Raw genomic sequence first — 18,604 nt, 5'->3', positions numbered from 1 at the left:
TTCCCTCTAAGGGAGCGTGGATTCCGAAAGTTCTACTCTTGTGACATTCAACTACTTTCCTTCCCTTACGACTTGCTCTTCTATTCGGATTCTATTTGTGCGGTGCACGAGCTTTGCCAGCTTGGTTCTTCTCTTTCCACCTGTCACCGTACCCTCGGTTCTGCGAGCTCCGTGGATTTCCCGTAAAAATTGCTTCCGGAAAGCGGGCTTGGTGCCAGTGACGTGGAGGTGGCAAAGCTCCCACCGGTGCAGTGATAATGGTGGTTTGGTCATCGGTGAACGGTGATGACTGCGGCACATCGAGTCCTGATATTCTGGTATGCAGATGATGCAGTCATGCCAAACGAAGACCTCACTAACGAGGCAATCATGGCAGGTGTCACCGGCACGGACAACAATCAACAACAACCTTCGCAAGCTGTCGTATAATAGTTAAAGCTCGCAATCCGATGTGCAGTAACTGGGAAATCCGGATAATTAGAACTGCTAGTAGTCCTGGCCAACCACCATGTAATTCTATGGTGCCGCACGCTGGCTAATTCGGACATTACTACTCTCGCACCGGTTAATTCAAACGGGCTCCAAAAGGGAGGCTGCATCCAGGTATGACTGGTGCAGCAATAGTGATCGACGAAGTAGCCCCGTTCAAACCTGCATTCTATGCTGCAGAGTCATTCGTGCACCTGAGGCATGCGTACAGTGCCAGGCATGATGACAAACGCATGGTCCTGTCTCGAAATCAGTCAGACCGCGTATGGTTTTCAGAGCTACGCACAACCGGCACAACCCGTAGCAGCCAGCTAACCGAGCCCTGCTGTGCGCCGTTTCGGGCACTGATTGGCGCGATCGCATGTGTCTGCGTGGTCCTTTCTCCAGTGCTTCCTGTGTGCTGGAACTGTGCACTCATCATCACGGGCTGTTCGCTGTTTGAGCAGTGAAGCCTCCTCACAGGCGATGCTCCTGAGGGGTGTGGTGCAGCAGCGGTGGAGCTCCAGTGCCACCGCTGTAGGGGAGGCCCACTTTCGAGCAGCTCGGCTTCGGCGCTCCCGACAGTACGCATGCCTTAAAAGCAGCCATGAAAATGTGGAAAAAAAAAAATCGTCGTACCGTTCTCATCTCAAAAGCAAGCAACCATTGACCAGTCCTTCACCAAACAAATGTGCAATCACTTCTTGTTAGTTTTTCAGGATCATTTGATAATTTGAACATTTGTCTGGTCCCCTGAATTTCGAATTAACGAGCTTTTACAATTGGAACGATGACACCCCTCGGGGTCTTTCCCGTCAATAACTGCTCTAAACATTGTCATGTTTCTTTTTTGGGCAAAGCCCAGTTATAACAGTCGTATTTCCATGACACTTCAGTATTGTTATAAGTGTGTTTGACCATAGTGGTTTTTTGGTTTGAAGTCAATTCAAAGGGAATACTAATTTACTTACCTTAATTTCAAAGCAAATGTACTTTGAATACTTCTGGCACATAAAAGGTTGAATGGCAGAACAAGGATTTTCAAAATCTTGTATTTTTTTTTAACACACATGGTCATTACATGAAAAAAAAAAAAGGGGAAGAGGGCACTGAAGCTTTGTCAAACAAAACTTATTGAAGCTATACATGAGGGAAGCCAACAGTCGTTGAAACCAAGAAGCACAGGGATATGTTTTTTTTTTTTAATTTGTGGTGTTACCGCTGGGAGATGAATAGGACAGTTATTTTAAGACAAATGATTAAAAATCAGAACAAAAAACAGCCACATGCCGGGATTCAAACCCACGACCTAATGAGGGCCTCAGTTCTGGCAGACTTGATGCTATAGATAGCATAAGAGGGTTCTCGCACAGTTTCCGTCCTCACTGCTTGATCACGCTTCATGTGACACCCGTGGTAATACAGGAGATATTGCATCCGCCCCTCGATGAGGGTGGCACTGGTGAACACTGTTGACGGTCAGTTACACTGCACACAAGTTGTACTTCCTGATCGATTACTTTTGAATAGTTACACCCTATTAATATGCCACTGTTGAACACCACAAATTAAGAAAAAAACCATCCCCTATATACTGCTTGGCTTATGTGGTAATGAGCCCCTTTTTTTCTTTCCATCAAAGCTATGCAAAAATTTGCGATCAGAATTTTGGGAAGTTGGCAACGCATGTGTGGCGACTGCTGCTCACCTTCTGAGCGGACCCCTGCTGGGCATCAGGGAGGGGGCCTCCCTTCGTCAGCCAAGCAGCTGCACACACACACACACAGCAGATCCAGTATACGTTGCCTGTTTGTCTGTCCATGGCCTTGGTTGTGCGCGTGCTGTGGTGTGCCCTGAACAGAAACCTCACTTAGTAAGCGTTGCAGAAATCTTATCTGCTCAAGCGAAATACTCCAGCATTTTGAATACTGAGCATTCGGATGGACATTTGTGCGCACCTTTGCGACTGCTGCTCCCCCCTGTTGTCTCAAGTGCAGGTCGGAGGCTTGCTTCGTTCGCCGCGATGCCTTGCCCTTTGAACGCAGCGCTTTTCGAACCCTCACGAGACCAATTGATATCCACGACTGGTAGGCAATATCGGTGCACAAGAAGTACATTGGAGCACTTGCCTTGGAAATAGCGCCATTTTGGTGATACCGATGACAATGGGGCGTTCCTGGTGGTGTTTCATTTTTGTACTCAACTCTGATGTGTCATTTGTAGACGATGTAGTCCACAAAGAAGGCTAGAATTCCTTTGTGTCTACTCATTTGCCCATCACATATCAAGATTTAGTGGCGGCCTCTCCCCCTGTGGCAGTGAGACCCTGGATGAGCCCTGGTTCTGCCCTGTCTGCTGCTGCAGCCAGCGTGCACGCAAGAGCCTCTCCATCTGGCGCCCCCCCGACACCCTCATGGTCTACCTCAAGAGGCAAGTACTCTGTGACAGTCGCTTTGAGAGACTACTCTGTAGGCCATACACTCTTGGCAGACCTTTCTTCCGTATACTATGAAGAGACAAAAGAAAATATCTATAGGAAGATAATGCACAGTCTAAACAAGTGTGTCGACCATTTTTACAAGGGAACGAGGCAGTCCTCTTACTGCAGCTAAGGGTAAATGCCAAGGATTGGTAGTCCTGGGCGAAGCATTGGCAAGAGTGTGGTTTTAGTCACTACCTTGTGAGGAATGAGTCAACGGTGGGCACTTAAGGGGGGACACTGGTCTTTGAGACCAAAAAATGACCAAAAAATCGATTTTCAAAAAATGACATTTGTGGAATCTACAGCTATTATTTTCCGAATGTTTGATTTTCCGAACGTTTTGACCATAATATTAAATTCAGATCATCGTGTGGGCTGAATTTTTGCAGGAGCAGGCAATTTAATTGCATGGAAATTTTGGACATCTGGCTGTCTTAGTATGTCGATATCTCAACATCTAGGACAGATAGAGACATCATATTGTTTGCTAAGGGAAGCTGGAGGCACAGTGTGTACAATAATCAAAGCAGATTTGTTTAATCGCACTTCAAAAATTTATAATTTTGCAAAGTTTATCGATTCAATGAATTCGCACCTTGAACATTGATATTCCAAGTGCTGTAAAATTACTAATGAGAGTAAAACGGAAAAACTGCTTTGATTATTGCACTCTTTACTCGCCATACTATGCAGCCATGGATTAAAAATGATTTTTTATTGAGCGGTTTTTTTTGCACCGAGGTACTAATGAATGACTAATTAAAATTAATTATCTTGGGAACCGACTAATTTATGAGAAAGGTAATTTTATTGTTGAAATCAGTACAAAAAACTGAGCAAGGTGGTACAGTTTCATTAGGATTGGACTGAAAATAAGGAAAATAGGTCTAAGACCAGTGGGTACAGATGCCTAACTTTTTTGGCTTGTTTTCGTTCTACAGTTATGCGGAAGACACTGCGTACTGTGCATGAATAACCGCGTGGTATTCACCTGTGACTGCTGAAAAGTATATAATCGAATTTTCCATCATGCTTTTCCAGTTTTGGGTTCAATAGCTTAACGATGACTGCTGCTTCCTGTTGCGTTTGCCGCAAAGCGGCCTGCCGTTGACATCTAGCGACGAGCTGCGGTCGGACGTTGCAGTGCCATTCACAATGGCGCACCGCAGTGAATCACTCGCTTTTCGCACATGTGTCCCCACCTTAATAACAAAATTCAGTGACCCTACCACACATTTAGACCATTTGTCTAGTTGGATGGCGTGAATCGAGCATGACCGGCCACTTTTCTGCATCCAAGACACCGCGTTTTTCTGGCATCGCAAAGTGTGAGGACAACTTTATTTTTCGTGTGGATTCTATCACGGGGGACACCAGCGATGCACTTCCGACCAAGATTAACGGTTCGGGCGCGCTGCGCCATGGAATTTGGCCCTGCTGAGCTGGGGACACTCGGCACTCGCTTGGTATGAAGGCCATCGATCGTGTGTTTGGTTCTTTTGTGGCCTGTTCTATGCCTGCATGAGTCTAATTCGTCGGTGGTATTAATTTGACACTGCATGCGCAAGGGGTCACGGCGGCGATGCCTCCGCTCGCCACTTCGCTCTAAGTGGGTCAAGCTCTTCATGCCCTTCGAGTAATGCAGCTTAAAATGCATGCGTTTGGGTTGGAACTGGAAGAAATTTCAAAGAAAGGGATATTTTGAGTAAAGCGATTTCTTTATAACGAGGGATTACTGTGTGTGATTGTTAGTCAACTTTTTATTGTCGCTGTTAGTGTACTTTTAATGCTGAACAAAGACAAAAGCCCAAACTAAACCTGGAAAATTAACCGAAGCAAACTCCTGACGCTCGACACCATCACCGAAGTCACGAAAGGCTCTGCCCTCTAACGGGGTTGCCCCCCTGTGCCATGGTCGCAGGTTTGTGTTCCAGGAGCTGTCGGGGGGAGGGAGCAAAGTGGATGAGCTGGTGGAGTTCCCCCTGGAGGGCCTGGACCTGGGGCCCCTTGTGTCGGGACCCCCTGGCCTCCCCGGCCCCCTCCTGTACGACCTGCACGCCTACATCTGCCACTCTGGGGGTGCGTTCGGGGGGCCTCTGCACTGGTCGAGTGTAGCCACGATGAAGTTAGCGCCAAAAACGAGGACCGCAGCAGGAGAGGAGGCACAACACGAGCACTTTTTCAAAAATAAAACTTTAAGGGAAGAACACATGATATATATACCCATCTCGTGAACGGACACACATGATAACGTCAAGATAAACCTTAGAGGGCGACACATCTGAAGAGTGCTGGGTAACATAATTGGTGCAAAAACAGGAAACCTCATGGTCACAATCACGAAGAGCAAACCCAAAAATTTGGGGTGTTTGGGTTTGCCCTTCTTGATTGTGACCATGAGGTTTCCTGTTTTTGCACCAATTATGTTACCCAGCACTCTTCAGATGTATCGCCCTCTAAGGTTTATCTTGACGTTGTGTATGTTCCTTTGGTTTACTTCACAAGAAGGGTATATATATCATGTGCTCTTTCATTAAAGGGACAGTGAGGAGAGCGCTATTAATATTTTTTATAGCAAAATCCGATAGTTCGGCATTTCATGGCTTTGTTGCCACGTGGCTGACTGCGAAAGATGCATTTATTGCCAAGAAATTTGGTTTCGAAGGTGAAAAAGTTTTTCCCGCCGCTCTGATTCAAACTTGGGACTCTCTTATGACAACACAGGAGTAAGTGACATGAAACATGACGTGCACATGGCGTAATGCAGCCTCTGATTTCTGGTGGGTAGCGGTGCGGCCTAGCAGCAGCCGAAAAGAAAGCTACCGCCGGCCGCACGTTGAAGGCATCTATATTGCGGCCGTCGCTGCAGTCACTTCGTTTGCATTTGCACCGGTGTTTTGCCAGCGTTAAGATGGATGCTGTTCTCAAAGTCTTCAACGAAGTTCTCGCAAATAGACATCTTTAGCATACCATGTACTGTGTTACCATTAGCGGAGTACCGGAAGCCTGCCTACCGCCGCTGAGCAGGCGCTGATTAGTCCCGATGCTGCAGGCGCGCGCATAGCTGCCGGGTGCGTGGCACCATCTGGTGACGTCAGGGAGATTTGCGCGTGATCATTGGCTGCACACGGGCTCCCGGTACCCGGGTAACAGGAACACGGTATGGTAAAAAGTGTCTAATAACTCCGGCCTGCACTTCAGCAACCCACAGAGCGTCAAGTAGTTGGAAGTTGACTGGCACAACCAGGAACGTTTTGCTGGGCAAGCGTACGAAGACTCAAGGGGCTCTTTACACTGCAAGCTGCCTTGTACGATCATCGAAAATCGTGCCATCATAATTTTTCATCGTCCGTGGCGATCATCTGACCAACCTTAACAGGCTCCTTCCAAAGCTAACTGGCATTTGGAGTGGCACCTGGAGTTCCTCTGCTGTTCCGCGCTTGTAAATCGAGGCGCGTCAAAAACGAAACCACGTGGGCATGCAGAGCGCATAGACGCAAAGCGCCATGATATACCAAAACTCATTTGGCCGCCTTTGGCAGCACTAAGTATTGATTTTCTTTGCTTTACAGCATTCAGGTTGTCTTTTGTCGGTTTTCCTTGTGTGATAAAAGTGCACTATTGGTTTCAAAACAAAGCTTACTTCAGTATTCAACCGCGCAACTTTCGTTTGTTAGCCTCAGTGATTCATGGCTTCTTGTGTCCCAGTGTTGCTAGAACCATTGGTTCTAGCAACACTGTCTTGTCCTATGACGTCATCACGCTTCTGCTTGCGAGTTTGGCCTGTGGTGGCGATACCTGTATTTTGGTTTTCTATGTTACAAGAACTTTGTTGTCAGTATGATTGGTGTTTTTGTAATCAGGAGCTGGTATTACGTCAATTTCTCCTCAGTGTCCCTTTCAAATTTCAGTTGCCAAAAACTGCTCGTGTCGTGCCTTCTCTCCTACTCTGGTCCTTGTTTTTGGCGCTAACTTCATCATGGATAAGATTCAACTTGGCCATCTTTCCACCTTACCATTGTTAAATGTAAGCTGCTCTTCTTGTTGTGCCTTCTTTGAACTAATGCACCTGTGGCAAAATTTGGAGGCTGGTGGGGAAGTAAGAAGCAGTGCAGTACCAGGGGGGCAGACAAAATGGATGCCACACAGGGGGCCTTCCTTGGTGCAGGGGTCAACTGCGGCCACTACACGGCGTACACGCGCCACTGGACCACGGGTGAGTGGTACCACTGCAATGACGAGTCTGTCACCAGGCAGCCCCCCAGGGACCAGGCGCAGGCCTACATCCTCTTCTACCAGCGGCGCACCACTGCCACCTCATCTGGTAGGTTGTGGTCCCCCTGCCTGCAGTGGTAAGGTGCTTGAAAGGCAGGAAATGCGATATTGACAAAAGCCCATTTCTGTGTTTTTGGTTGTGTGAGGTTCGTAAATAATCAGGAGCTCATATTTCAAGTTTGGTCATGGTCTGTGCAGTATCAATATAAAAAATTAAGTTTATTTCTGTGAAGTCTGTGCGTAGGACGTTACCAGCAGAGCCCAAAACCTTGTTTGAACACACTGTGCAATGGTAGGAAGGCCTGTGACAGTGCCGTCTCTGACTTGTTGAAGTGTTCTCTCTGCACTGCAGCTGAAACTCATTAACAAAGCAGGCACAAAAGGTATAGTCCTGGCCCTGTGGGCAGTGAATAGCGGAAACACATCATGTGACCATTGAAAACTATACTCTAGCCTTTTAATGCGAAAGTGTTGCTAGTCCCATTATGGGAACAGCTGGCAGCGCATGTGCATGTGTGTGCACTCAGAGGGTGCAGAAAATCTAAGTGATGGCACGAAAAATAGGGTGAGCTCATCAAGCGGCCGCATGACGCACACACAGCAGGCCGAGCAGTGCCACTTCAGACAACCCTGTACATGTCGTCCGTCTATATATATTCATTGTGGGTGCTGCGGTGCGAACTAGACGACCGACAAAAGCAAGAAGACGCCACAGATGAGCGTTGCTGTCTTCTTCCTGCTTTTGTCGGTCGTCTAGTCCGCGCTGTCCCAGCCACTACGAATTATTACAAACTCACACAGCTGGCCGGCCTTCATGTGGCATCAGTTTCCCTTACAACATTCATGCCAAAATGGTAACAAATCAGAATAGTGTATTTATCATACTTGTTTGCAGGATTTCGTTCCAAAAACGCCACATTTTTAAATGCAGCAGTGACAGCAAAAAAAAAAAAAAAATAGAAGTTGCTTTTAAGTGGTTTTATGTTCAGAAAAAGTTTGGTTGCTCGGCCTGCTGTGTGTGCGTCATGCGGCCGCTTGATGAGTTCACCCTATTTTTCGTGCCATCACTGGGATTTTCCACACCCTCTGAGTACACACACACGCACATGCGCTGCCAGCTGTTCCCTTTACAACATTCATGCCAAAATGGTAACAAATAGTTTGCCATGCAGCACTCCGGGCAGTGTCATATGATTTCTTGTTGCATATAGCTTACATGTGCTAGTCAAGTTTGAGCCTAGCTTGCAGCAGGGATATGAACCAGCGACATTGCTTGCATGCGTGCGTGTGGGAATGGCACAGGCAGTGGAGCGCAGTGTGCCATTTCATCCCCAGTTGTGTGTGCTCTTTTGCAGGGAACCATCAACGCTTTGGCATTAAGCAGCCTTAAAGTGATACTGAAGCAAAATCTTAAAATAGTTGAAACTTGGTTCAGCGCAAAAGACGAACACAAAGAAAGATTACTGCCTTCTTCAGCTCGTTCACTGGCCATAAATGGGCCACCAGTCTTTCGCTTCGTCTCCTGTTGCCCATAAGAAAACTTACGAGTAATAAATTTGCTTTATTTTTTTTTATATTTAGAGTGACGATTCTGTGTCGGTTTGTTGACAACAATGGCTCCCCTCCTAACCACCAAATGGCGCCACTAGTCTGTACATCGTCGCGCTTCTGTTTTAAAAGTGAGAATGTTAGAAATGGCGTAAGGTCAAGGAAAAAATGGCTGCATTTAGCGGACGTAAGCGTGCATGTGGTTATGGTATGTAGACAGCATCGATTAACATCTTGACATATCTGTGTACGCTGTGAGCAGACGACAGACATGGAAAAGTCGTGAGTAGCGATGGCAATCTTGCTTCTGCAGGAACGGTGGGCGCATGGGTGTAATGACGTCTAGTCGCAGCTTCCACAGGCGGCCGCCAGGTGCAACGATGCGGCAATAAATCGCGAAAAAAAGCGTGTTATTTGCCTTTTTCGCTAAAATGCTTGTCGCATTTATCAATTTTAGCAGTCAAGCTCTTCATACTTTCAACTGCACAAAAAAACATGGACACAAGGTAGAAGGCACGACACGAGCGCAGTCTATCAACTAAATTTTTATTTCAGGAATCAGGTGCTTATAAACGCTCAAAAAACCCAGGGTACAGACGCATAGAAACAAACGCAACACAATCACGAACTTTGGCACGTGCACTGTCAATTACTTCAACAAAACAAAAACCCCCCAAAAAACAAGGAAAAACCAACAGGTGGCATCCGGTCAGGCCAACATTCCGTACTTCCTACTCGTGCAGCGATAATTGCGTAGAAAAGGTATCTCCTCATCCAGCAGGCCAACGGAAGGCGAAGCGACGCATGTATCTCCTTTTTTCTTGAGATATGCTTCCACTATCTCCCTGCATATCTGGTCTCGGTGTCTGAATAAGATTGTGGTCTTATTCAGATGTGGAAAGCATCCCTGGCAATTCCTGCAGTGCAATGCAAGGTTAGACGAGACCGCGCCCTTCAAAGGCCTACGGTGCTCCGCCATCCGCTCATTAATACATCGGCCCGTCTGGCCGATGTATGACCTACCACACTTTAGGGGGGTTTCGTAAACCACCCCCGTGTCACAGTCCGTGAATCTGTTTTCCTTCCTGTGCGCTACCGTGCATCCACCTTTTCCCATGTGGCCCTCTGGCTCAAGCTTGTTGCGTACTGCGCTACAGAGTAATTGACAGTGCACGCGCCAAAGTTCGTGATTGTGTTGTGTTTGTTTCTATGCGTCTGTACCCTGGGTTTTTTGAGCATTTATAAGCACCTGATTCGTGAAATAAAAATTTAGTTGATAGACTGCGCTCGTGTCGTGCCTTCTACCTTGTGTCCGTGTTTTTTTGCGCAGTTGAAAGTATGAATCCCCACCAACTCGCCCAGTTTTCCGTCCTTATTTGTCAGGCTCTTGTTTGCATGTAAAAGAGCAGCTCCAAAAGTTTAGTTCAGTATCCCTTTAAGTGTCTGTGCAAAATTTTATTCTGCAAAAGACCTTGTTTGGACTGCACTGCTCATCTGTACAGTAGAACCCCGTTCATACGTTTTTCACCGGACCGGGAAAAAAAAACGTAACAGCCGGGAAAACGCAACAGTGAGGAAAGCACCAAAAATTAATGAAAACAGTGCAGCTTTGACTTGAAACAATTTATTTCCGCAAATTGACCCTAGGACTTTAAAAAATCGAGAATGATGGATTGCAGTTTCATTCGCTCGCTGGAAAGAACAACGCGTTTCTCAATAGCAAAGGCCGCATTGCTGTCAGCGTCGCTTTGCAGTGCAGCCACACCGCACGCAGCAGTGCTGTGCAGTTCACGCGCTCACTGCAGTCCACGCTGAAGCGACGTTGTGCACAGCGTCAAGCACTGAAATGTTCGTAGGCTGCTCGCCGCGCTGCTCCCGGTAGGCCGCCCCGACTGCCTGTTGACTGCGTTTAGTACGTCCAGCTTTTCCTCAAGGGGAAGCACCTTCCGCTTACGCAACGCTATCACGCCATCAAAGCACGATAAAGATGTTGTTGCGACTGAGAGAAGGATGAAAAGGAAATTGCACGGGCCTGCCGACTGGCTCCAGCCGAGCCACCACCGCTGTCACTTGCAGATAGAGGAGAGTTAAAAGATAAAAATAAAGAGTGAAAGAAAAGAAAAGACGCGCGTCGCAACAACTGCGTCCGCCGAAGCGAACGCTGGCTGAGAAAAACAGATAAACGACCGCAGCCCCGCGCCTCCTCGTCACCACCTCCCAGATAAAGATCGCGGCATTCGGCGTTCGCGAGGCAGATAACCATCTAGTGGCGGCCTCTCCAACTCGCGTGCGGCTTCTTGCAGCCAGTTCCGTAGCCAAGCCTGGCCAAGACTCGTCAAAAATCAAAATGGTGGTTGGAGGAATGGCGCGCATTGCCCGGGCGGGTTCGGGGAGCCCGGTTGCGACGTATCGTGCGGGATCGTTTCCTCGGCTACGACGTAACAGCGGGGTTCCCAATACATTGGATCCTATGGAAGCTATGCCGGGACCCGAAGAAAACGACGTAACAGCCGGGAAAACGCAGCAGTGAGGAACGTAACAGCGGGGTTCTGCTACTGAACTGTTGTGCTTAATAAGTACTTTCTTCTGGGCGAGTTGGTTCATAATTTCCAAAGGTAAAAACTTGCGCAAACAGTAGAAGAAGAAGGAGACGGTACAACAGGACAGAGCGCAAACTTCCAACTGGTTTATTTAGGAAACTGTACCTACATATATAGACAGGTGAAATCATATCAGAGTGATCAAGCGTAAACACGTGTGCACACAACCAGCGAAGATCCACTACCAAGCAGGGCAAAACTAATAAAAACTCATCATGTTATCACTGAGGTCAAAAGATGCTAGCTGTAAGAAGGCTGAATGAAGTATGCAGGGTAATACCAGCAACGCAGACAGATACACACACATACACATGCACGACTGCGCGCGCGCAAACAACACATGCACATACACACACACACACACAAATAGACAAGCACACGTAACCTTGTAACAACACATATCTTTGGCAAAGCCAAGTCAGACCTAAAAACAAAGTAAAACAGGCAGTCACAAACTAAAACCGATAAAACAGCCAAAAGGCTAAACCTGAGTGAATAAAATCAATTATCTAGGCAAAAGCCGCGTCACTCATAAAAACCAACAACAAAAAAATCAACAACAAAAACAAAACGTATAGATTTCTAAGCAAAAGCCGCGTCAGTTACAAAAATCAACAACAGACAAGAAGGTATGTAACAGCAAGTAGCCCAACAAATCACACATGTCCTAAAAAGGCTAGCTCCTTATCAAGGAGTGTTAAAGAGGTGGAACTAATACATTTTTCACCGTTTTTCGTTATTAAAAAGGCCTCAGTGATCTCTCTCTGCATTTTGGTTTTGCTACGTGCGAGAATTATAGTGCCTTCATACACAGGTTTACATTTATGGCAGACAATATGGTCATACAGGTTGCCAGTTTTGTAACTTTCCACATTCCTCTTGTGTTCAATGATGCGGTCATTCACGCATCTACCCGTCTGTCCAATATATATGCACCCACAAGTGAGAGGCAGGCTGTACACAACATTGGTGGAACATTCGACGAACCTAGTGCCATGCTTCTTTTCACATCGCTGAGGTTGTTTGGCCAGAACGGTACATACGCTTGACAGCTTAGTAGGCGCGGAGAAAAGTACAGTCACATCATTCCTGTTTCCAATCTTCTTCAGGTTATGGGAAATTTTGTGCAGATAAGGGATGACTTGAATCTGCTGTCTTGGCCGAGGCACTGTCGAGGCTTCCTTACTGTCATTCCTTCGTGCTAAAGATATATGTTAGTGATCACAGTCATCCAACAAGACAAGGTCGCCGTCTCGCCGAATTCAAGAAGCTGATAGCCCAGTCAACAGAGTTTCAGTGGCGCTGCATTGTCTGCACTTTGCCTCGTAAAGAAAAAACTAGGCGTGCTACGACGGACACGCTCGTCGTTCTGGGAGATGTGCGGCTACCTGATGACGTCAGAAGAACGCTGCAAAAAGGACCTAAGTTCAGTTACGAACCAATGACCAGCAGACCCCAATTACTGGAATTTGTTAGGACTGTGGCAGCAGGAGCTAAAGAAGCTAACAAGGTGAGAGTGATTGGCGACGGCGTTGACTGCTTGCTACGAACAGTGGACGCACTCCAGGGAAGGAAGCCTCCAATTATGAAGATTGCTAAGGCAATTCAGCGTTGCGGAGCCACCGCACTACAGGCTGATAAAGAAGGAGGCTTTGTGGTCATGCCTGAAACGCTTTTTAAAGAAAAAGCTCTTCAAGCCTTAGAAAAGAATTTCAAAGAGGTTAAATTCCGCTCCAAAAAGCAGAAATCTGTTGCTGTGCAGTTGCTGCAGGATCTTTCCCTTGAGAGAGTGAAGAAAGTTGCCGAAAAGTCCAAGAATCACTTCTTAGAAATATTCTTTTCAGGCAAAACACACAAGCCTGAATGCCCACTGAGGACCATAGTGTCGGAAAAGGGAACATGGCAAGCCGCAGTAAGCAAGTTCCTGCAGCAGCAGCTTAAGTCCCTGCCACTTGAGGATCCCTTCCTAGTTAAAAGTTCTGCTGACGCAGTCGAAGCTCTTCTAAACCTGGAATCAGCAAAGACAGCCTTTTCCGTAGACGTGGAAGATCTTTATTATTCTGTTCCACAAGGAAGGCTCCTCGAAACCGTCCGGGACAAGATTGAGTGCTCTAGTGAAATCAACTTCCAGAGCTCATCAGGGCTAAGCACTGACAACTTCATCACCCTGCTTGAGTTTTATCTCAATTCCACTGCAATATTCTTTAACGAAAAATTCTTTGTCCAAAAAGAAGGGATATGCATAGGTTCATCTGTGGCACCGGTGCTCTGTGACATCTACTTGTCTGCCGTGGACCGACGAATGTATGACTTCCTGACAGGCATGGGTGTACTGAAAGTCCTGAGGTATGTGGATGACTACCTTATTATACTTCAAGCGACTCCTGGTTGCGACATGGATGCCGTTGTCGCCAGAATTGTAGGGTTGTTCACCGCCGAAGCAAAAGGCCTCAAGTTCACCTGGGAATTACCACATCGTCAGGAGATTCAGTTCCTTGATTTGCTAATAACCTTCAACGATTCCGGATGCGGCCCTTGTCACAAATACAATCCACGCAGCAAGAAAAGCTTATTGCCCTATGAAAGCGCCCACTCGAAGCTCGTCAAACGTGGAATAATAGCTGGTCTTCTTCAAGCAGCACTTGCCAGGAGCTGTTCACACAACCTGAAAAGCAGCGTCACCATCCAGATCAATCGTCTTGAAAAAGCAGGGTATCCCGCCAACGCAATCCACAGTGTAACAGCAGGTATACTACATAAAGCACGAAGGAATGACAGTAAGGAAGCCTCGACAGTGCCTCGGCCAAGACAGCAGATTCAAGTCATCCCTTATCTGCACAAAATTTCCCATAACCTGAAGAAGATTGGAAACAGGAATGATGTGACTGTACTTTTCTCCGCGCCTACTAAGCTGTCAAGCGTATGTACCGTTCTGGCCAAACAACCTCAGCGATGTGAAAAGAAGCATGGCACTAGGTTCGTCGAATGTTCCACCAATGTTGTGTACAGCCTGCCTCTCACTTGTGGGTGCATATATATTGGACAGACGGGTAGATGCGTGAATGACCGCATCATTGAACACAAGAGGAATGTGGAAAGTTACAAAACTGGCAACCTGTATGACCATATTGTCTGCCATAAATGCAAACCTGTGTATGAAGGCACTATAATTCTCGCACGTAGCAAAACCAAAATGCAGAGAGAGATCACTGAGGCCTTTTTAATAACGAAAAACGGTGAAAAATGTATTAGTTCCACCTCTTTAACACTCCTTGATAAGGAGCTAGCCTTTTTAGGACATGTGTGATTTGTTGGGCTACTTGCTGTTACATACCTTCTTGTCTGTTGTTGATTTTTGTAACTGACGCGGCTTTTGCTTAGAAATCTATACGTTTTGTTTTTGTTGTTGATTTTTTTGTTGCTGGTTTTTATGAGTGACGCGGCTTTTGCCTAGATAATTGATTTTATTCACTCAGGTTTAGCCTTTTGGCTGTTTTATCGGTTTTAGTTTGTGACTGCCTGTTTTACTTTGTTTTTAGGTCTGACTTGGCTTTGCCAAAGATATGTGTTGTTACAAGGTTACGTGTGCTTGTCTATTTGTGTGTGTGTGTGTGTATGTGCATGTGTTGTTTGCGCGCGCGCAGTCGTGCATGTGTATGTGTGTGTATCTGTCTGCGTTGCTGGTATTACCCTGCATACTTCATTCAGCCTTCTTACAGCTAGCATCTTTTGACCTCAGTGATAACATGATGAGTTTTTATTAGTTTTGCCCTGCTTGGTAGTGGATCTTCGCTGGTTGTGTGCACACGTGTTTACGCTTGATCACTCTGATATGATTTCACCTGTCTATATATGTAGGTACAGTTTCCTAAATAAACCAGTTGGAAGTTTGCGCTCTGTCCTGTTGTTGTGCTTATTTTCCCGATCACAAGCATAGTCGAGCCAAAGTTCAAAAGCAGGACAATCAGAGATGGGAGCAGCAAAGCAATTACTAACGAGCAGCATTGAATGGAAGAAGGTGCTACCGTGCGGCAGTGGCACTTAGTTTAGAAAAAAGGCCCATGAAATATAATTATGATTCCTTAAAACAGCGCAAAAGACAAAGACAGAGATAGAAAAGACACACTCTGTCTCTGTCCCTGTCTTTTGCACTGTTTTAAGGAATCATGGTTCACCAACTAGCTTGCATGTCTACCCTTATAAAGTTATGGTTGTTTAAATAATTGAACTCGTTTCTCTCGGGCCACATTTTTGTCCAAAAGTGCACGTTTGAGAGAAGTATGTTTTTCATACTTTCATGAAACCAATAGTTTTCCTACTACACTTTACTTTGAAGCTGTTTTATGGACCAAAGTTTTGTGGAGAACAAAATAATGTATTTGTCACACTTGTTTGCAGGGTTTCGTGCCAAAAATGTCACATTTTTAAATGCAGCAGTGACAAAAAAAAAAAATAAAAGTAGCTTTTAAGTGGTTTTATGTTCAGAAAAAGTTTTACAATACCCTTTCCTATACAGAGGGGCTTTCCTGGGGTCAGCTGTGCCGGAAAAGATGCTAAATTGCAAGCATTTTTAAAATGGTAGTTTAACAGAACTGACACATTCATTCACCAGGGTGGAAATTTGGGCAAGTCGGTATTGATCCATAACACAAGAGTAGCATGAAACCAGGACGATGGACAAAAGGGGAGAGAACACACACCAGGCGCTAACTTCCGACTGATGAAGAAAACCAAACCCAACCAAGCGAACGGAACCTGAGCAAAAGTAGCGCATGCGCTGACCTAAGAGAAAAAAAATCAGAAAAAGGTGCGAGAAAAAATTCGGCCTGTGTTGTTGGTGTGTCTTCTCTCTCCTTTTGTCCGTCGTCCTGGTTTTGCTCTACTCTTATGTTATGAAACATTCACTTGCGCATTGTCATGCCAGTGTTGGGACTGGGCCTCCGAGCCAAGAAACGGTCGAGGCGACGGTGAGTCAAAGGACTTTTAACAAAACTTCTGATTGGGCTAGATGGTGCATAGCTTATTTTGAAACGAAATCAAGCGCACAACAACACGCACACAAGAGAGGAAAGACACAGGACAGGCGCTAACTTCATCTGATTTATTTGCAGAACTGAGCACGCATCTTGAGCACGCATTGTGAACCCGACGATGTGTTTCTTACTGCGCATGTCTCCATTTATGTATATAATCTGCTCTCTTACCTGCAAATAAATCAGATGAAGTTAGCGCCTGTCCTGTGTCTTTCCTCTCTTGTGTGCGTGTTGTTGTGCGCTTGATTTCGTTTCAAAATAAGCAAAGGACTTTTATGTACAATATGTACAAGGGCTTTTACAAGGTAGATACAAGGGCCAAAAGCACCACGGGCTAGCACAAAGAAGAAGGGCGGCCCCGGCGGCGAGCGGAGCTCCGGCGTGATGGCTCTTCTGCTGCCCGTCTGCTGCGCGGGCTCAGCGCGGCTCCGTTTTTATAGCCGCCAGTGTCCGTTGCAGCAGCCAGCAGTTCAAATCCTCCAATCAGGTCACGGCACTGGCCACTGTTCAAATTAGACGAATGGTCGAGAGGCGCCCGGCCGTTGAAGGCTTGCAGACTGGAACGGGCGGCCGGCGAAGCGTCGTAGGAGTTCGGACCGACGGAGGGGATGGGGAGGAGGAAGGGCCAGCGAGGCGGCGAGGCGGGATGGTTCATGCTGCAAGCTGCGACATGTCCGATGAGAGTCTGGGCTTGCTTTGCGCGACGACGGGTGCGCGGCGCTGGTTTCCAGAGAGGCCAGCGGAATGTGGGCGCCAGCACAACACCAGCAAGTTTTTTTTAAGCTCGAGATAAACTACTGAAATTTCGGTTATGTCCGAATAGCATGAGGATACATTGTCGCCAAAGATGTAGTCAAAATCGACTCCAAGGTTGAAAAGTTTCTCTCAGCTCCACGTCCCCCTTAAGGATGTAGCTGTATGAAGTCCGCTGCCCTGCGTCCATGAAACCTTCTCCATTGGTGCCTGCTTATGATGTAGTGGCTTAGTGTGTAGTGGCCTTGCTCCGTGGGTAATGCCTCGTAAAGCAGGCGTGCTGCTGATTGCAAAGGAAGCTCCCCTGTAATCCACTGGATTGGAGGGGATGTTGGAAAGCCTTTCAGTCTGCGCAAGTTTGAGAATGGGCCAACTAGCCCCATAATTCATATTACGAGAGTGCTTCTGCTTTATCAGGGTGGACTGGGAGAGAAGCAGTGATGGTGGTGCCTTAACCTTGCAGTGATGGTTCACTGGCCGAAGGGACCGTGCCTGTACCAGAAGGGTGTGGACTGAGAAGTGGCACCCGGGACAGGATCCGCTCCTCCTCTGGACTCCAACACTGCTGCTGTGCCTGGGCCTACTGTAGCCACAACTGAACGGCTTTTTTGTGTCCTGGCATCTCTCTGAGAGTGTGAATATGCCTGGAAAAATAAAGTTAAGTGATGTATGCTTCTGCTGCGAGTCTCTCCGACAGCAAGTCAGTGCAGGCTGTCTGTGCTACCATCTCTGTCAGAGGCAAATCCAATCCCCCCACACCGTAGAAAGGAAGTTCTGTGGATTCATGGATGAGAAACAACCGGAAGCACTCCACACAAAACACTGACCTTGAACGCAGGGTGAAGGAATTGTGGCTCATCTTTCCCATTTTTACAAAGGAGAATTAAAGCCCACAAGCACATTGGCCGAACAGTTTCAGAGTGCTTATAGATCTGCAGCTAAAACGTGTTGGAGCAGTGAACACCATGCAGTTGTACATAAGTCCAAAGGTCTTGGCTGCCAAGACTTGAAATGTTTATCTTTAGTCCACTCAAGAAAATGTCGCACACTAGAGGAGCAATGGGCAATCCAGTTCGTGCATACCACATCCAGTGTGCTTCTGGACTCTCTTAAATATCTCTGTGCTGTTTTTAAATGTCAACGTACCACAGTAAAACTGCCGACAAAAACCTGTATAAAATTATCGTCCCGTCTCGCTCACTTCTATGGCATACAAGCTACTTGAACACGTTAATCAAATATCTTATCAAATAGCGATATCTTTACTGTTCCGTGATGCACCGACAGCGCCACCATCACGACACGTGACCTCGTCGCTTTGGGATATAAAAGAGCAGCTTCAAGCCTTCGACTTCAGTGGGCACGGCGGACCGAGAGCGACCATGTGGCCTAACAGACCATTCTTCTGCCTTGTGCAGGTTAGTGCTTACTACAGCTCTGTTAAA

At 46.7% G+C, this 18,604-nt stretch overlaps 1 protein-coding gene across 7 annotated transcripts in view; it reads left to right on the top strand.

Annotated features, from left to right (window-relative positions):
• Positions 1-17,829, top strand: part of LOC149345339 (uncharacterized) — a 154,996-nt gene extending 137,167 nt beyond the window's left edge. For 5 of the 7 annotated variants that reach the window (XM_089546589.1, XM_089546593.1, XM_089546588.1 and 2 more), the window contains 4 exons: positions 2,788-2,898; positions 4,872-5,029; positions 7,119-7,274; positions 17,623-17,829. In XM_089546589.1, coding sequence (XP_089402715.1) covers positions 2,788-2,898; positions 4,872-5,029; positions 7,119-7,274; positions 17,623-17,675 — 478 coding nt within the window. In that variant the 3' untranslated portion in view covers positions 17,676-17,829. The remainder of the gene's footprint in view (positions 1-2,787; positions 2,899-4,871; positions 5,030-7,118; positions 7,275-17,622) is intronic. The other 2 variants (XR_016283273.1, XM_089546591.1) reach the window with 1 other exon arrangement.
• The last annotated feature ends 775 nt before the right edge of the window (positions 17,830-18,604 follow it).

This window comes from Amblyomma mixtum, chromosome 5 (genome assembly GCF_055824585.1).
Source record: "Amblyomma mixtum isolate Tamu chromosome 5, ASM5582458v1, whole genome shotgun sequence".
In the NCBI taxonomy this organism is placed as follows: domain Eukaryota; kingdom Metazoa; phylum Arthropoda; class Arachnida; order Ixodida; family Ixodidae; genus Amblyomma; species Amblyomma mixtum.
This window is presented reverse-complemented; position numbering and strand designations above follow the sequence as displayed.